Source organism: Mobula hypostoma, chromosome 21 (genome assembly GCF_963921235.1).
Source record: "Mobula hypostoma chromosome 21, sMobHyp1.1, whole genome shotgun sequence".
NCBI lineage: Eukaryota > Metazoa > Chordata > Chondrichthyes > Myliobatiformes > Myliobatidae > Mobula > Mobula hypostoma.
In genome coordinates, this window is record NC_086117.1 from 45,184,183 (window position 1) to 45,202,432 (window position 18,250).

At 57.8% G+C, this 18,250-nt stretch overlaps 1 protein-coding gene across 1 annotated transcript in view; it reads right to left on the reverse strand.

Annotated features, from left to right (window-relative positions):
* Positions 1-18,250, reverse strand: part of LOC134359975 (apical endosomal glycoprotein-like) — a 74,133-nt gene that overhangs the window by 24,355 nt on the left and 31,528 nt on the right. Inside the window, exons 6-8 of the mRNA XM_063073894.1 lie at positions 17,332-17,466; positions 14,360-14,484; positions 14,029-14,119 (exon numbers count right to left, since the gene is read on the reverse strand). Of these exons, the coding sequence (XP_062929964.1) occupies positions 14,029-14,119; positions 14,360-14,484; positions 17,332-17,466 (351 nt within the window). The remainder of the gene's footprint in view (positions 1-14,028; positions 14,120-14,359; positions 14,485-17,331; positions 17,467-18,250) is intronic.

The window sequence follows — 18,250 nt, forward strand, 5'->3', positions numbered from 1 at the left end:
CCCCATCTCTCTCCCAATGACCACCGACCCAGTCTCTCTCCCACTGACCACAGACCCCATCTCTCTCCCACTGACCAACGACCCAGTCTCTCTCCCACTGACCACAGACCCAGTCTCTCTCCCACTGACTACCGACCCAGTCTCCCTCCCACTGACCACCGACCCAGTCCCTCTCCTACTGACCACCGACCCCTTCTCTCCCACAGACCACCGACCCAGTCTCTTTCCCAATGACCACCGACCCACTCTCTCTCACACTGACTACCGACCCAGTCTCTTTCCCAATGACCACTGACCCCATTACTCTTCCACTGAACACCGACCCAGTCTCTCTCCCACTGACCACCGAACCCATCTCTCTCCCACTGACCACCGACCCAACTCTCTCCCACAGACCACCGATCCCATCGCTCTCCCACTGACCACCGAACCAGTCTCTCTCCCACTGACCACCAACCCCATCTCTCTCCCACTGACCACCGACCAAGTCTCTCTCCCACTGACCAGAGACCCCATCTCTCTCCCAATGACCACCGACCCAGTCTCTCTCCCACTGACCACAGACCCCATCTCTCTCCCACTGACCAACGACCCAGACTCTCTCCCACTGACCACAGACGCAGTCTCTCTCCCACTGACTACCGACTCAGTCTCTTTCCCACTGACAACCGACCCATCTCTCTCCCACTGACCACCGACCCAGTCTCTGTACCACTGACCAAGTCTCTCTCCCGCTGACCACCGACCCAGTCTCTCTCCGACTGACCACAGGCCCAGTCTCTCTCCCACTGACTAACGACCCAGTCTCCCTCCCACTGACTACCGACCCAGTCTCTCTCCCACTGATCTCAGACCCATTCTCTCTACAACTGACCACAGACCCCATCTCTCTCCCTCTGACCACCGACCCAGTCTCTCTCCCACTGACCACCAACCCAATCTCTCACCCACTGACCACCGACCCAGTCTCTCGACCACAGACCCCATCTCTCTCCCTCTGACCACCGACCCAGTCTCTCTCCCACTGACCACTGACCCAATCTCTCACCCACTGACCACCGAACCAGTCTCTCTCCCACTGACCACAAACCCAGTCTCTTTCCCACTGACAACCGACCCATCTCTCTCCCATTCACCACCGACCCAGTCTCTGTACCACTGACCACTGACCACCGACCCAGTCACTCTCCCACTGACCACTGACCACTGACTCAATATCTCTTCCACTGACCACCAACCCAGTCGCTCTCCCACTGACCACTGACCCATTCTCTCTCCCACAGACCACTGACCTAATCTCTCTCCCACTGACCACAAACCCATTCTCTCTCCTACTGACCACCGACCCCTTCTCTCCCACAGACCAACGACACAGTCTCTTTCCCAATGACCACCGACCCACTCTCTCTCACACTGACTACCGACCCAGTCTCTTTCCCAATGACCACTGACCCCATCACTCTTCCACTGAACACCGACCCAGTCTCTCTCCCACTGACCACCGAACCCATCTCTCTCCCACTGACCACCGACCCAGTCTCTCTCCCACAGACCACCGATCCCATCGCTCTCCCACTGACCACCGAACCAGTCTCTCTCCCACTGACCACCAACCCCATCTCTCTCCCACTGACCACCGACCCAGTCTCTCTCCCACTGACCAGAGACCCCATCTCTCTCCCAATGACCACCGACCCAGTCTCTCTCCCACTGACCACAGACCCCATCTCTCTCCCACTGACCAACGACCCAGTCTCTCTCCCACTGACCACAGACCCCATCTCTCTCCCAATGACCACCGACCCAGTCTCTCTCCCACTGACCACAGACCCCATCTCTCTCCCACTGACCAACGACCCAGTCTCTCTCCCACTGACCACAGACCCAGTCTCTCTCCCACTGACTACCGACCCAGTCTCCCTCCCACTGACCACCGACCCAGTCCCTCTCCTACTGATCACCGACCCCTTCTCTCCCACAGACCACCGACCCAGTCTCTTTCCCAATGACCACCGACCCACTCTCTCTCACACTGACTACTGACCCAGTCTCTTTCCCAATGACCACCGACCCACTCTCTCTCACACTGACTACCGACCCAGTCTCTTTCCCAATGACCACTGACCCCATCACTCTTCCACTGAACACCGACCCAGTCTCTCTCCCACTGACCACCGAACCCATCTCTCTCCCACTGACCACCGACCCAGTCTCTCTCCCACAGACCACCGATCCCATCGCTCTCCCACTGACCACCGAACCAGTCTCTCTCCCACTGACCACTAACCCCATCTCTCTCCCACTGACCACCGACCAAGTCTCTCTCCCACTGACCAGAGACCCCATCTCTCTCCCAATGACCACCGACCCAGTCTCTCTCCCACTGACCACAGACCCCATCTCTCTCCCACTGACCAACGACCCAGACTCTCTCCCACTGACCACAGACCCAGTCTCTCTCCCACTGATCTCAGACCCATTCTCTCTCCAACTGACCACAGACCCCATCTCTCTCCCTCTGACCACCGACCCAATCTCTCTCCCACTGACCACCAACCCAATCTCTCACCCACTGACCACCGAACCAGTCTCTCTCCCACTGACCACCGACCCAGTCTCTTTCCCACTGACAACCGACCCATCTCTCTCCCACTGACCACCGACCCAGTCTCTGTACCACTGACCAAGTCTCTCTCCCGCTGACCACCGACCCAGTCTCTCTCCGACTGACCACAGGCCCAGTCTCTCTCCCACTGACTAACGACCCAGTCTCCCTCCCACTGACTACCGACCCAGTCTCTCTCCCACTGATCTCAGACCCATTCTCTCTACAACTGACCACAGACCCCATCTCTCTCCCTCTGACCACCGACCCAGTCTCTCTCCCACTGACCACCAACCCAATCTCTCACCCACTGACCACCGACCCAGTCTCTCGACCACAGACCCCATCTCTCTCCCTCTGACCACCGACCCAGTCTCTCTCCCACTGACCACTGACCCAATCTCTCACCCACTGACCACCGAACCAGTCTCTCTCCCACTGACCACAAACCCAGTCTCTTTCCCACTGACAACCGACCCATCTCTCTCCCATTCACCACCGACCCAGTCTCTGTACCACTGACCACTGACCCACTCTCACTCCCACTGACCACCGACCCAGTCACTCTCCCACTGACCACTGACCACTGACTCAATATCTCTTCCACTGACCACCAACCCAGTCGCTCTCCCACTGACCACTGACCCATTCTCTCTCCCACAGACCACTGACCTAATCTCTCTCCCACTGACCACCTACCCAGTCCCTCTCCTACTGACCACCGACCCCTTCTCTCCCACAGACCAACGACACAGTCTCTTTCCCAATGACCACCGACCCACTCTCTCTCACACTGACTACCGACCCAGTCTCTTTCCCAATGACCACTGACCCCATCACTCTTCCACTGAACACCGACCCAGTCTCTCTCCCACTGACCACCGAACCCATCTCTCTCCCACTGACCACCGACCCAGTCTCTCTCCCACAGACCACCGATCCCATCGCTCTCCCACTGACCACCGAACCAGTCTCTCTCCCACTGACCACCAACCCCATCTCTCTCCCACTGACCACCGACCCAGTCTCTCTCCCACTGACCAGAGACCCCATCTCTCTCCCAATGACCACCGACCCAGTCTCTCTCCCACTGACCACAGACCCCATCTCTCTCCCACTGACCAACGACCCAGTCTCTCTCCCACTGACCACAGACCCCATCTCTCTCCCAATGACCACCGACCCAGTCTCTCTCCCACTGACCACAGACCCCATCTCTCTCCCACTGACCAACGACCCAGTCTCTCTCCCACTGACCACAGACCCAGTCTCTCTCCCACTGACTACCGACCCAGTCTCCCTCCCACTGACCACCGACCCAGTCCCTCTCCTACTGATCACCGACCCCTTCTCTCCCACAGACCACCGACCCAGTCTCTTTCCCAATGACCACCGACCCACTCTCTCTCACACTGACTACTGACCCAGTCTCTTTCCCAATGACCACCGACCCACTCTCTCTCACACTGACTACCGACCCAGTCTCTTTCCCAATGACCACTGACCCCATCACTCTTCCACTGAACACCGACCCAGTCTCTCTCCCACTGACCACCGAACCCATCTCTCTCCCACTGACCACCGACCCAGTCTCTCTCCCACAGACCACCGATCCCATCGCTCTCCCACTGACCACCGAACCAGTCTCTCTCCCACTGACCACTAACCCCATCTCTCTCCCACTGACCACCGACCAAGTCTCTCTCCCACTGACCAGAGACCCCATCTCTCTCCCAATGACCACCGACCCAGTCTCTCTCCCACTGACCACAGACCCCATCTCTCTCCCACTGACCAACGACCCAGACTCTCTCCCACTGACCACAGACCCAGTCTCTCTCCCACTGACCACCTACCCAGTCTCTCTCCCACTGACCACCGACCCAGTCTCTCTCCCACTGATCTCAGACCCATTCTCTCTCCAACTGACCACAGACCCCCTCTCTCTCCCTCTGACCACCGACCCAATCTCTCTCCCACTGACCACCAACCCAATCTCTCACCCACTGACCACCGAACCAGTCTCTCTCCCACTGACCACCGACCCAGTCTCTTTCCCACTGACAACCGACCCATCTCTCTCCCACTGACCACCGACCCAGTCTCTGTACCACTGACCAAGTCTCTCTCCCGCTGACCACCGACCCAGTCTCTCTCCGACTGACCACAGGCCCAGTCTCTCTCCCACTGACTAACGACCCAGTCTCCCTCCCACTGACTACCGACCCAGTCTCTCTCCCACTGATCTCAGACCCATTCTCTCTACAACTGACCACAGACTCCATCTCTCTCCCTCTGACCACCGACCCAGTCTCTCTCCCACTGACCACCAACCCAATCTCTCACCCACTGACCACCGACCCAGTCTCTCGACCACAGACCCCATCTCTCTCCCTCTGACCACCGACCCAGTCTCTCTCCCACTGACCACTGACCCAATCTCTCACCCACTGACCACCGAACCAGTCTCTCTCCCACTGACCACAAACCCAGTCTCTTTCCCACTGACAACCGACCCATCTCTCTCCCACTCACCACCGACCCAGTCTCTGTACCACTGACCACTGACCCACTCTCACTCCCACTGACCACCGACCCAGTCACTCTCCCACTGACCACTGACCACTGACTCAATATCTCTTCCACTGACCACCAACCCAGTCGCTCTCCCACTGACCACTGACCCATTCTCTCTCCCACAGACCACTGACCTAATCTCTCTCCCACTGACCACCTACCCAGTCCCTCTCCTACTGACCACCGACCCAGTCTCTCTCCCACTGCCCTCCGACCCAGTCTCTCTCCCACTGAACACCTACCCAATCTCTCTCCCACTGACCACCTACCCAGTCCCTCTCCTACTGACCACCGACCCAGTCTCTCTCCCACTGCCCTCCGACCCAGTCTCTCTCCCACTGAACACCGACCCAATTCCTCTCCCACAGACCACGGACCCAGTCTCTCTCCCACTGACCACTGACCCCATCTCTCTCTCACTGACCACCGACCCAGTCTCTCTCCCACTGACCACCGACCCAATTCCTCTCCCATAGACCACAGACCCAGCCTCTCTCCCACTGACCACCGACCCAGTCTCTCTCCCACAGAGCACCGATCCCATCTCTCTCCCACGGACCACAGACCCAATCTCTCTCCCACTGACCTCCGACCCAGTCTCACTCCCGCTGACCACCGACCCAGTCTCTCTCCCACTGACCTCCGACACAATCTCTCCCCCACTGACCTCAGACCCAGTCTCTCTCCCACTGACCACTAACCCAGTCTATCTCCCACTGACCACCGACCTAGTCTCTCTCCCACTGACCACCAACCCAGTCTCTCTCCCACTGACCACCTACCCAGTCTCTCTCCCACTGACCACCAACCCCATCTCTCTCCCACTGACCACCGACCCAATCTCTCTGCCACTGAGCACCGACCCAGTCTCCCTCCCACTGACCTCCGACCCAATCTCTTTCCCACTGACCACCGACCCAGTCTCTCTCCCACTGACCACCAACCCAGTCACTCTCCCACTGACAACTGACCACTGAGCAATATCTCTTCCACTGACCACCAACCCAGTCTCTCTCCCACTGACCACCGACCAAATTCCACTCCCACAGACCACCGACCCAGTCTCTCTCCAACTGACCACTGAACCAATCTCTCTCCCATTGACCACCGACCCTGTCTCTCTCCCACTGACCACCGACCCAATCTCTCACCCACTGACCACCGAACCAGTCTCTCTCCCACTCACCACCGACCCAGTCTCTGTACCACTGACCACTGACCCACTCTCACTCCCACTGACCACCGACCCAGTCACTCTCCCACTGACCACTGACCACTGACTCAATATCTCTTCCACTGACCACCAACCCAATCGCTCTCCCACTGACCACTGACCCATTCTCTCTCCCACAGACCACTGACCTAATCTCTCTCCCACTGACCACCTACCCAGTCCCTCTCCTACTGACCACCGACTCAGTCTCTCTCCCACTGCCCTCCGACCCAGTCTCTCTCCCACTGAACACCGACCCAATCTCTCTCCCACTGACCACCTACCCAGTCCCTCTCCTACTGACCACCGACCCAGTCTCTCTCCCACTGCCCTCCGACCCAGTCTCTCTCCCACTGAACACCGACCCAATTCCTCTCCCACAGACCACGGACCCAGTCTCTCTCCCACTGACCACCGACCCCATCTCTCTCTCACTGACCACCGACCCAGTCTCTCTCCCACTGACCACCGACCCAATTCCTCTCCCATAGACCACAGACCCAGCCTCTCTCCCACTGACCACCGACCCAGTCTCTCTCCCACAGAGCCCATCTCTCTCCCACGGACCACAGACCCAATCTCTCTCCCACTGACCTCCGACCCAGTCTCACTCCCGCTGACCAACGACCCAGTCTCTCTCCCACTGACCTCCGACACAATCTCTCCCCCACTGACCTCAGACCCAGTCTCTCTCCCACTGACCACTAACCCAGTCTATCTCCCACTGACCACCGACCTAGTCTCTCTCCCACTGACCACCAACCCAGTCTCTCTCCCACTGACCACCTACCCAGTCTCTCTCCCACTGACCACCAACCCCATCTCTCTCCCACTGACCACCGACCCAATCTCTCTGCCACTGAGCACCGACCCAGTCTCCCTCCCACTGACCTCCGACCCAATCTCTTTCTCACTGACCACCAACCCAGTCTCTCTCCCACTGACCACCGACCAAATTCCACTCCCACAGACCACCGACCCAGTCTCTCTCCCACTGACCACCAACCCAGTCTCTCTCCCACTGACCACCTACCCAGTCTCTCTCCCACTGACCACCAACCCCATCTCTCTCCCACTGACCACCGACCCAATCTCTCTGCCACTGAGCACCGACCCAGTCTCCCTCCCACTGACCTCCGACACAATCTCTCCCCCACTGACCTCAGACCCAGTCTCTCTCCCACTGACCACTAACCCAGTCTATCTCCCACTGACCACCGACCTAGTCTCTCTCCCACTGACCACCAACCCAGTCTCTCTCCCACTGACCACCTACCCAGTCTCTCTCCCACTGACCACCAACCCCATCTCTCTCCCACTGACCACCGACCCAATCTCTCTGCCACTGAGCACCGACCCAGTCTCCCTCCCACTGACCTCCGACCCAATCTCTTTCCCACTGACCACCAACCCAGTCTCTCTCCCACTGACCACCGACCAAGTCTCTCTCCCACTGACCACCGACCCAGTCTCTCTCCCACTGACCACCAACCCAGTCTCTCTCCCACTGACCACCTACCCAGTCTCTCTCCCACTGACCACCAACCCCATCTCTCTCCCACTGACCACCGACCCAATCTCTCTGCCACTGAGCACCGACCCAGTCTCCCTCCCACTGACCTCCGACCCAATCTCTTTCCCACTGACCACCGACCCAGTCTCCCTCCCACTGACCTCCGACCCAATCTCTTTCCCACTGACCACCGACCCAGTCTCTCTCCCACTGACCACCAACCCAGTCTCCCTCCCACTGACCTCCGACCCAATCTCTTTCCCACTGACCACCAACCCCATCTCTCTCCCACTGACCACCGACACCATCTCTCTCCCACTGACCACCGACCCAGTCTCTCTCCCACTGACCACCGATCCCATCTCTCTCCCACGGACCACAGACCCAATCTTTCTCCCACTGACCTCCGACCCAGTCTCTCTCCCACTGACCTCCGACCCAGTCTCTCTCCCACTGACCACCAACCCAATCTCTCTCCCATTGACCACCGACCCAGTCTCTCTCCCACTGCCCTCTGACCTAGTCTCTCTCCCACTGAACACCGACCCAATCTCTCTCCCACTGACCACCAACCCAGTCCCTCTCCTACTGACCACCGACCCAGTCTCTCTCCCACTGCCCTCCGACCCAGTCTCTCTCCCACTGAACACCGACCCAGTCTCTCTCCCACAGAGCACCGATTCCATCTCTCTCCCACGGACCACAGACCCAATCTCTCTCCCACTGACCTCCGACCCAGTCTCACTCCCGCTGACCAACGACCCAGTCTCTCTCCCACTGACCTCCGACACAATCTCTCCCCCACTGACCTCAGACCCAGTCTCTCTCCCACTGACCACCACCTCATCCCTCTCCCACTGACCACTAACCCAGTCTATCTCCCACTGACCACCGACCTAGTCTCTCTCCCACTGACCACCAACCCAGTCTCTCTCCCACTGACCACCTACCCAGTCTCTCTCCCACTGACCACCAACCCCATCTCTCTCCCACTGACCACCGACCCAATCTCCCTGCCAATGAGCACCGACCCAGTCTCCCTCCCACTGACCTCCGACCCAATCTCTTTCCCACTGACCACCAACCCAGTCTCTCTCCTACTGACCACCGACACCATCTCTCTCCCACTGACCACCGACCCAGTCTCTCTCCCACTGACCACCGATCCCATCTCTCTCCCACGGACCACAGACCCAATCTTTCTCCCACTGACCTCCGACCCAGTCTCTCTCCCACTGACCTCCGACCCAGTCTCTCTCCCACTGACCACCAACCCAATCTCTCTCCCACAGACCACCGACCCAGTCTCTCTCCCACTGACCACCGACCCAGTCTCTCTCCCACTGACCACCGACCCAGTCTCTCTCCCACAGACCACCGATCCCATCTCTCTCCCACGGACGACAGACCCAATCTCTCTCCCACTGACCTCCAACCCAGTCTTGCTCCCACTGACCACCGACCCAGTCTCTCTCCCACTGACATCCGACCCAGTCTCTCTCCCACTGACCACCGACCCAATCTCTCTCCCATTGACCACCGACCCTGTCTCTCTCTCACTGACCACCGACCCTGTCTCTCTCCCACTGACCACCGACCCCATATCTCTCCCACTGACCACCGACGCACTGTCTCCAAATGACCACCGACTCAGTCTCTCTCCCACTGACCACTGACACAGTCTTCTCCCACAGACCATCGACCCCATCTCTCTCACACTGACCAACGACCCAGTCTCTCTCCCACTGACCACTGACCCAGTCACTCTCCCACTGACCACCGACCCAGTCTCTCTCCCACTGACCACTGACCCAGTCTCTCTCCCACTGCCCACCGACCCAGTCTCTGTCCCACTGACCACTGACCCAGTCTCTCTCTTACTGACCACCAACCCAGTCACTCGCCCACTGACCACTGACCCAATCTCTCTTCCACGAACCACCAAACTAGTCTCTCTCCCACTGACAACTGACCCAATCTCTCTCCCACTGACCACTGACCCATTCTCTCTCCCACTGACCACTGACCTAGTCACCCTCCTACTGACCACCGACCCAATCTCTCTCCCACTGACCACCGACCCAGTCTCTCTCCCACTGACCACCAATCCTATCTCTCTCCCACTGACCACCAATCCTATCTCTCTCCCACTGACCACCGACCCAATCTCTCTCCCACTGACCTCCGACCCAGACCCTCTCCTACTGACCACAGACCCAGTTTCTTTCCCACTGCCCTCCGACCCAGTCTCTCTCCCACTGACCACAGACCCAGTCTTTATCCCACTGACCACGGTCCCAATCTCTCTCCCACTGACCACTGACCCAGACTCTTTCCCACTGACCACCGACCCAGTCTCTCTCCCACTGACCACTGATGCAGTCTCTCTCCGACTGACCACCAACCTCATCTCTCTCCCACTGACCACCGACACCATCTCTCTCCCACTGACCACCAACCCAGTCTCTCTCCCACAGACCACCAACCCAGTCTCTCTCCCACTGACAGCTGACCCATTCTCTCTCCCACTGACCACTTACCCATTCTCTCTCCCACTGACCACCATCCCAGTCTCTCTCCCACTGACCACCGACCTCATCTCTCTCCCACTGACCACCGACCCAGTCTCTCTCTCACTGACCTCCGACCAAGTCTCTCTCCCACTGACCACCGACCAAGTCTCTCTCCCACTGACCACCAACCCCGTCTCTCTCCCACTGACCACCGACCCAGTCTCTCTCTCACTGACCTCCGACCAAGTCTCTCTCCCACTGACCACCGACCCCGTCTCTCTCCCACTGACCACTGACCCAGTCTCTCTCCCTCTGACCACCGACCCAGTCCCTCTCCCACTGACCACCGACCCATTTTCTCTCACAGAGACCACCGACCCCATCTCTCTCCCACTGACCACCGACCCAGGCTCTCACCCAGTGACCACTGACCCAGTCTCTCTCGCGCTGACCACCAACCCAGTCTCTCTCCCACTGACCTCCGACCCAATCTGTCTCCCACTGACCACCGACTCAATCTCTCTCCCACTCACCAGTGACCCAGTCTCTCTCCCACTGACCACAGACCCAGTCTCTCTCCCACTGACCACCAACCCAGTTCCTCTCCTACTGACCACCGACCCAGTCTCTCTCCACCTAACCACTGACCCAATCTCTCTTCCACTGACCACCAACCCAGTCTCTCTCCCACTGACCACTGACCCAGTCACTCTCCTACTGACCACTGACCCAGTGTCTCTCAACTGACCACCGACCTAGTCTCTCTCCCACTGACCACAGACCCAATCTCTCTCCCACTGACCACCAACCCAGTCTCTCTCCCACAGACCACCAACCCAGTCTCTCTCCCACTGACAACTGACCCATTCTCTCTCCCACTGACCACTTACCCATTCTCGCTCCCACTGACCACTGACCCAGTTACTCTCCTACTGACCAACAACCCAGTCTCTCTCCCACTGATCTCTGACCCAATCTCCCTCCCATTGACCACCATCCCAGTCTCTCTCCCACTGACCACCGACCTCATCTCTCTCCCACTGACCACCGACCCAGTCTCTCTCTCACTGACCTCCGACCAAGTCTCTCTCCCACTGACCTCTGTCCCCATTTCTCTCCCACAGACCACCGACCCAGTCTCTCTCCCACTGACCACCGACCCAGTCTCTCTCCAACTAACCACTGACACAGTCTCTCCCACTGACCACCGACCCATTTTCTCTCCCACTGACCTCCGACAGAGTCTCTCTGCCACTGACCTCCGACCCAGTCCCTCTCCCACTGACCACCGACCCAGTTCTTCTCCCACTGAGCACCGACCCAGTCCCTCTGCTACGGACCACCGACCCAGTCTCTCTCCCACTGACCACCGACCCAGTCTCTTGCCCACTGACCACCGACCCAGTCTCTCTCCCACTGACTACCGACCCATTCTCTCTCCCACTGACCACCGACCCCATCTCTCTCCCACTGATCAGCGACCCAGTCTCTCTCCCACTGACCTCCGACCCAGGCTCTCTCCCACTGACCACCGACCCAGTGTCTCTCCCACTGACCACTGACCCAGTCTCTCTCCCACTGACCACCGACCCAGTCTCTGTCCCACTGACCACCGACCCAGTCTCTCTCCCACTGACCACTGACCCAGTCTCTCTCTCAGTGACCTCCGACCCAATCTGTCTCCCACTGACCACCAACCCAGTCTCTCTCCCACTGACCTCCGACCCAATGTCTCTCCCACTGACCACTGACCCAGTCTCTCTCCCACTGACCACCGACCCATTCTCTCTCCCACTGACCACCGACCCAGTCTGTCTCCCACTGACCACCGACCCAGTCTCTTGCCCACTGACCACCGACCAAGTCTCTCTTGCACTGACCACCGACCCAGTCTCTCTCCCACTGACTACCGACCCATTCTCTCTCCCACTGACCACCGACCCCATTTCTCTCCCACTGATCAGCGACCCAGTCTCTCTCCCACTGACCTCCGACCCAGGCTCTCTCCCACTGACCACTGACCCAGTGTCTCTCCCGCTGACCACTGACCCAGTCTCTCTCCCACTGTCCACCGACCCAGTCTCTGTCCCACTGACCACCGACCCAGTCTCTTTCCCACTGACCACCGTCCCAGTCTCTCTCCCACTGACCACTGACCCAGTCTCTCTCTCACTGACCTCCGACCCAATCTGTCTCCCACTGACCACCAACCCAGTCTCTCTCCCACTGACCTCCGACCCAATGTCTCTCCCACTGACCACTGACCCAGTCTCTCTCCCACTGACCACCGACCCATTCTCTCTCCCACTGACCACTGGCCCAGTCTCTCTCCCACTGACCACCGACCCAGTCTCTTGCCCACTGACCACCGACCAAGTCTCTCTTGCACTGACCACCGACCCAGTCTCTCTCCCACTGACTACCGACCCATTCTCTCTCCCACTGACCACCGACCCCATCTCTCTCCCACTGATCAGCGACCCAGTCTCTCTCCCACTGACCTCCGACCCAGTCTCTCTCCCACTGACCACCGATCCAGTGTCTCTCCCACTGACCACTGACCCAGTCTCTCTCCCACTGACCACCGACCCAGTCTCTGTCCCACTGACCACCGACCAGTCTCTTTCCCACTGACCACCATCCCAGTCTCTCTCCCACTGACCACTGACCCAGTCTCTGTCCCAATGACCACTGACGCTGTCTCTCTCCCACTGACCACCGACCCATCTCTCTCCCACTGAGCACAGACCCAATCTCTCATCCCAGTAACCACCGACCCAATCTCTCTCCCACTGACCACTGACCCAGTCTCTCTCCCACTGACCACCGACCCAGTCTCTCTCCCACTGACCACCGACCCATTCTCTCTCACACTGACCACCGGCCCAGTCTCTCTCCCACTGACCACAGACCCAGTGTCTGTCCCACTGACCACAGACCCAGTCTCTCTCCCACTGACCACCGACCCAGTCTCTCTCCTACTGACAACCGACCCAGTCTCTCTCTCACCGACCACCGACCCAGTCTCTCTCCCACTGACCACCGGTCCAGAGTCTCTTTTCCACTGACCGAATATCTCCCTCCGACTGACCTCTGACCCAGTGTTGGTCCTGCTGACCACTGATCACATATCTCTCCCCTGCCAAGAAACCTAGTCCAGTGTCCGTCCCCCTAGTGCCCACTAGGGCTGCTGGCACCATCATGAATTGGCAGTATGGTCCATTGCCTTTAATGGCTTAACCCCCCTGCCAACCATGCCCACCCCTACAACATGCCAGCTGAGTTTGTGCTCTTCGGCTGAGCTGGGGCCACACATCAGTCATCATGGCGTAGGTCTGGGGAGCCTCTTGTGTAGTTATGTAGTTGTGTACTTGTGTACTTGTGCACTGTGCACACCCTGGCTGTGTGTTGTGACCGTACACAAGTAGAATCCCTCTACTGCAATGGTCTTGAGATGCTGGGAGCCAGCATGGGAATGGGCTGCAGATCCAAGAGGCCCAGGCAGGAAGGGTTAAGGTTGTTTGGGCCTGCCATGGCAGGGTGTGGAGATGAGGAGGTGTAAGGGAGCACACCTCCAGCTCCTGTCAGTGCTCTGCCCATCACTCACCCATCTGAGGACACTGGCTGTGCAACAGCATCACGTCATCGATGGCAATGTACGATGAGGCTGCTCCTTGACCGACCGCTTCAAACACCAGCTATGGAGACAGAGCATCAGTCATCCCAGTAACACGTCCCCCCGCGCAATACCACTCTCACCACAGTAACCCTCCCCGGTAACATTATTCCCATCGAGTCACAGCAAACCCACAGAGTGACCATATTCATCCAAAGTATGACCGGTCCCAGGGTCACAACACAACCAGCCCCACCCCCCACCCCCCCCCCCCATAAATCAGACAGAGACAAGCGAGGGCTCAAGCTGCTTGATCCATTACCTTCCAGGTGTGATCTGTTCGTATGCTGGCTCTGCCCAGCCTCCAGGTCATTGGTGGGGCTACCACGTCACTCCAGATCAGCCTCTTCCCCTGTGAGTCCTCTTCCACATAGACGTTCAAAGTACCTGTTTGTTACAGGGAGAGGCCAGAATGAGCAACGCAAAGGGAGCTTATCTCTGTAACAAATCTTTGTCTTGTGCACCAGGAGTATTGGACCTCTGCAAGGGACTGGCAGCTGTTGGTGGACCTTGAAGGGCAGCTGAAGTTCCCCAACCATATCGCAGCCACCACCCTGCGACCAGACATTGTCCTAGTGTCTGAGTCGACTAGGCAAGTGGTGCTGCTGGAGCTGACAGTCCCATGGGAAGATAGCTTGGAAGAGGCCTTTGAAAGGAAGCTCTCCAAGTACGCAGGACTGATCAGCAACTGTCAGCAGGCTGGATGGAGAGCGAGGTGTCTCCCAGTGGAGGTTGGTTGTAGGGGATTCGTAGCCCATTCTTTAGTTAGAGCCTTAAGCATTTTGGGCACCGAGGGAGAGAGGAAGAGGAGAGCCATCCGCAGTACCACCGATGCGGCAGAGAGGGCCTCAAGATGGCTGTGGCTCAAGAGAGGGGAGCCATGGAGTCATAAGTAGTTAGCCATCTGGACACAAGCTGGGGTCTGATCAGCCCCGGCTGGGTCACCTGGAGGAGGCTGTGTGATGTTGAAATACCCGAAACACCCGATGATTCCAGGAACATCACTGAAGATGTGTCCAGAAGCATCAATAGATGTATGTACACAGGGAAGACAGTGTAAAGGGAGCTTCAATCTAATCTAATTAAAATTGAGTTCTAACTTTCTCTGCCGTGGGAGTGGGTGCCAGGAGAGAGTACGGGGTGATTTATTATGTATTGAATCTGCACTGACAGTGAACCTGTATCTAACCTGCTTTTGTTTTCTCTTAACCTTCTTTTACAGTTCCTCAGTTAACCTATTCTGCCCTGGGAACATGTGTTTGGACTTTTCAGGGGGGATTTGTTCTAACCCTTCATCCCAGCCCTGGGGGGGAGGTATGCGAGGTACAGTGTAGAGAAGGTGTTTCACTCTGTGGCTAACTTGTCCTATGAGTGTGTCTCAGGACAGTGTGGAGGAAGCTTCACTGTGTGTCTAACCTGGGAGTGTGTGATGGGACAGTGTAGAGGGAGCTTCATTCACTCTGTGTCTAACACTAGTCCTGGGAGCTTGTGACGGGACAGTGTAGAGGGAGCTTCATTCACTCTGTGTCTAACACTCGCCCTGTGAGCTTGTGACAGGACAGTGTAGAGGGAGCTTCATTTACTCTGTCTAACTCTCTGCCCCTGTCCTCTGGGTGTGCGATGGGACGGTGTAGAGGAAGCTTTGCTCAGTGTGCACGGTCTCAGCTAACAATGAGGAAATGCTGTCTGTGGTAAACAAGGGCTAGAGTCTTGATGTCCCAGGTGCACTGTCCAAACCGACTCCAAGTTTAGAGAATACTTTTAATCATCTTGCAGACTGACCCTCTTATGTGCTGAATCGTTGCCCCTCTGCCCTGGACAGATGCCTAAACCCATGGACAAGCCCAGTCACAGTTTCACTGTCAGAGTGGTTTCTAACCTCCTGGTCATTGCCTGCTGCTGCACTGTCTTACAGCCAGCTTTCCCTTAACTAGCTAACATCAGAGAGCTCGCAAACCCATCTGATTGGTCTTAGCAGTAACGGTTGCATTTCACGTTGCATTCTGCTACGGGGGTTCCTTGTACTACCTCAGTGCATTGTAGTGGAATAATCTGTGCAGCATGCAAAGCCAAATTTTCATGCAGAAACAATAAAAACCCAATCCAACAAGTTGTTTAGTGAGTTGATCTAACCTAGCCCCATTATTTGAGAAGCAATATGGGGTCAGTATAGGAAGGGACTGTGACGTTGTTGTGTAATTGCCCCGTGAAACACGTGTTCTGGTTCTGTGTGTTAACAGTGGCTGGGAAGAATGGACTCAGGAGATTCCCCCTGTCATCCGGAGAGAACTTGACCCCCCCCCCGACTCTCCCATCCCATCCTGGGACAGCAGTAGCAGGTGCTGTCCAAGCCTCAGGTCAAGTTCCCCGGCTGTTCCTCCGGAATCCCCATCTCTCAGATCACAATCCCCATACCCACCCCACACTGCACCCTGTATGCGTCACCCACCATGTTCCCCCAAACGCACTGCCTTCACTCACTCCTCAAAGCCCACCCCCACCCTCCCCCACCTTTCCTGCACACATCCCAGGGTCAGGCCACACTCCCCAATCCCTGCACCCACCCTCAGTGACACCCTAACCTACACCTGCCCTCCCTCGTCTCCCCCTCCATCCCCCCCACACAGCCCAGAAGTCGGGCGTTCAGGGGCCTCTGCACCTCCCACTGTGTGGCACTTGGGCCAAACTCGGCTACCTGACCGGGACCCCTCAGACAGCCGCCACCCCGTCCCAGGCACAGTGCAGCGACATGGACAGGAAGGGCAGGAATGCAAGGTACGGGCTCCAAGCACTCTGAGCCCTGGGCGAGGTGAAGCCATTGGGCAAAGTAACCTTGGGAATGGGACCAGGGAAGCCCATGACGAATTGAAGTGAAGAAGGCAGCTGTCCACCTCCCAGTGTACTCCTTGACCACCTCTGGATGGATCGTAAGGGTGGCCTAGCCATTCTTACATCTCCCCCAGTTGGAATGAAGGCTCCAGGGCAGGGATGTGCTGGCCAGGATTTGAGAGCCCACACTCTGAGACAGCCCCTCGGTGATCAAACCTCAAACCTCTGCCACCTCTCGCACCAAGAGCCAGCGTTGGATTTCCTGCACCAGCCAGTGCTGTGAAGAGGGGCACACTCGGAGCGCGGGTTGGGGTCACAGGCAGGGACGGGCAAGGGGCGGTGGAGTGGCACTGGGCTGTGGTGGAATCGCAGCGAGAGCCTGGGGATTGGACACGATGCCATTACCTGAACTCTCGACGTTCGTCTGGACCCAGAACTGCAGGCAAAGTACTTCTCGCGGTACTTGGGGTGGTGACACCAGGACTACTGCCTGGCCACTTGGGAGTGTCTGCCCGCTGGTGTCAGCCAGCATGTAGTGTCCTGCAACAACAGAACCAAACACCCACCTCTGATTAACCAACCATACACATACCCCGACTACCAGAGCTTCCTGCTCCCAAACCACAACATCGTCTCACCACTGACCAAGCACAGGTCAGGAGTGTGATGGAGCAATCTCCGTCCATCTGGGTGAGATACGTCCATCCCAGAACAAAAGGGCCCCTTGACAGGCGGTGCATCCCCCACGTGTGGGGATGGCCTGTGTCCCACTGTCCCAGTGTGTGGGAATGGCCTGTGTCTCCCTGTCCCAGTATGTGGGAATGGCCTGTGTCCCACTGTCCCAGTGTGTGTGTGTGTGTGTGTGTGTGTGTGTGTGTGTGTGTGTGGGGGGGTGTTCCACTGTCCCAGTGTGTGTGTAGTGGGGGGGGCTGTGTCCCCCTGTCCCAGTGTGTGGGAATGACCTGTATTCCACTGTCCCAGTGTGTGTGTGTGTGTGTGTGTGTGTGTGTGTGTGGGGGGGTGTTCCACTGTCCCAGTGTGTGTGTGTGTGTGTGTGGGGGGGGGTGTTCCACTGTCCCAGTGTGTGGGAATGACCTGTGTCCCACTGTCCCAGTGTGTGGGGATGGCCTGTGTCCCACTGTCCCAGTATGTGGGGACAGCCTGTCCCACTGTCCCAGTGTGTGGGAGCCACATGTGTTGCACTGTCCCAGTGTGTGGGAATGACCTGTGTCCCACTGTCCCAGTATGTGGGGACAGCCTGTCCCACTGTCCCAGTGTGTGGGAGCCACATGAGTTCCACTGTCCCAGTGTGAGGACTATGTGC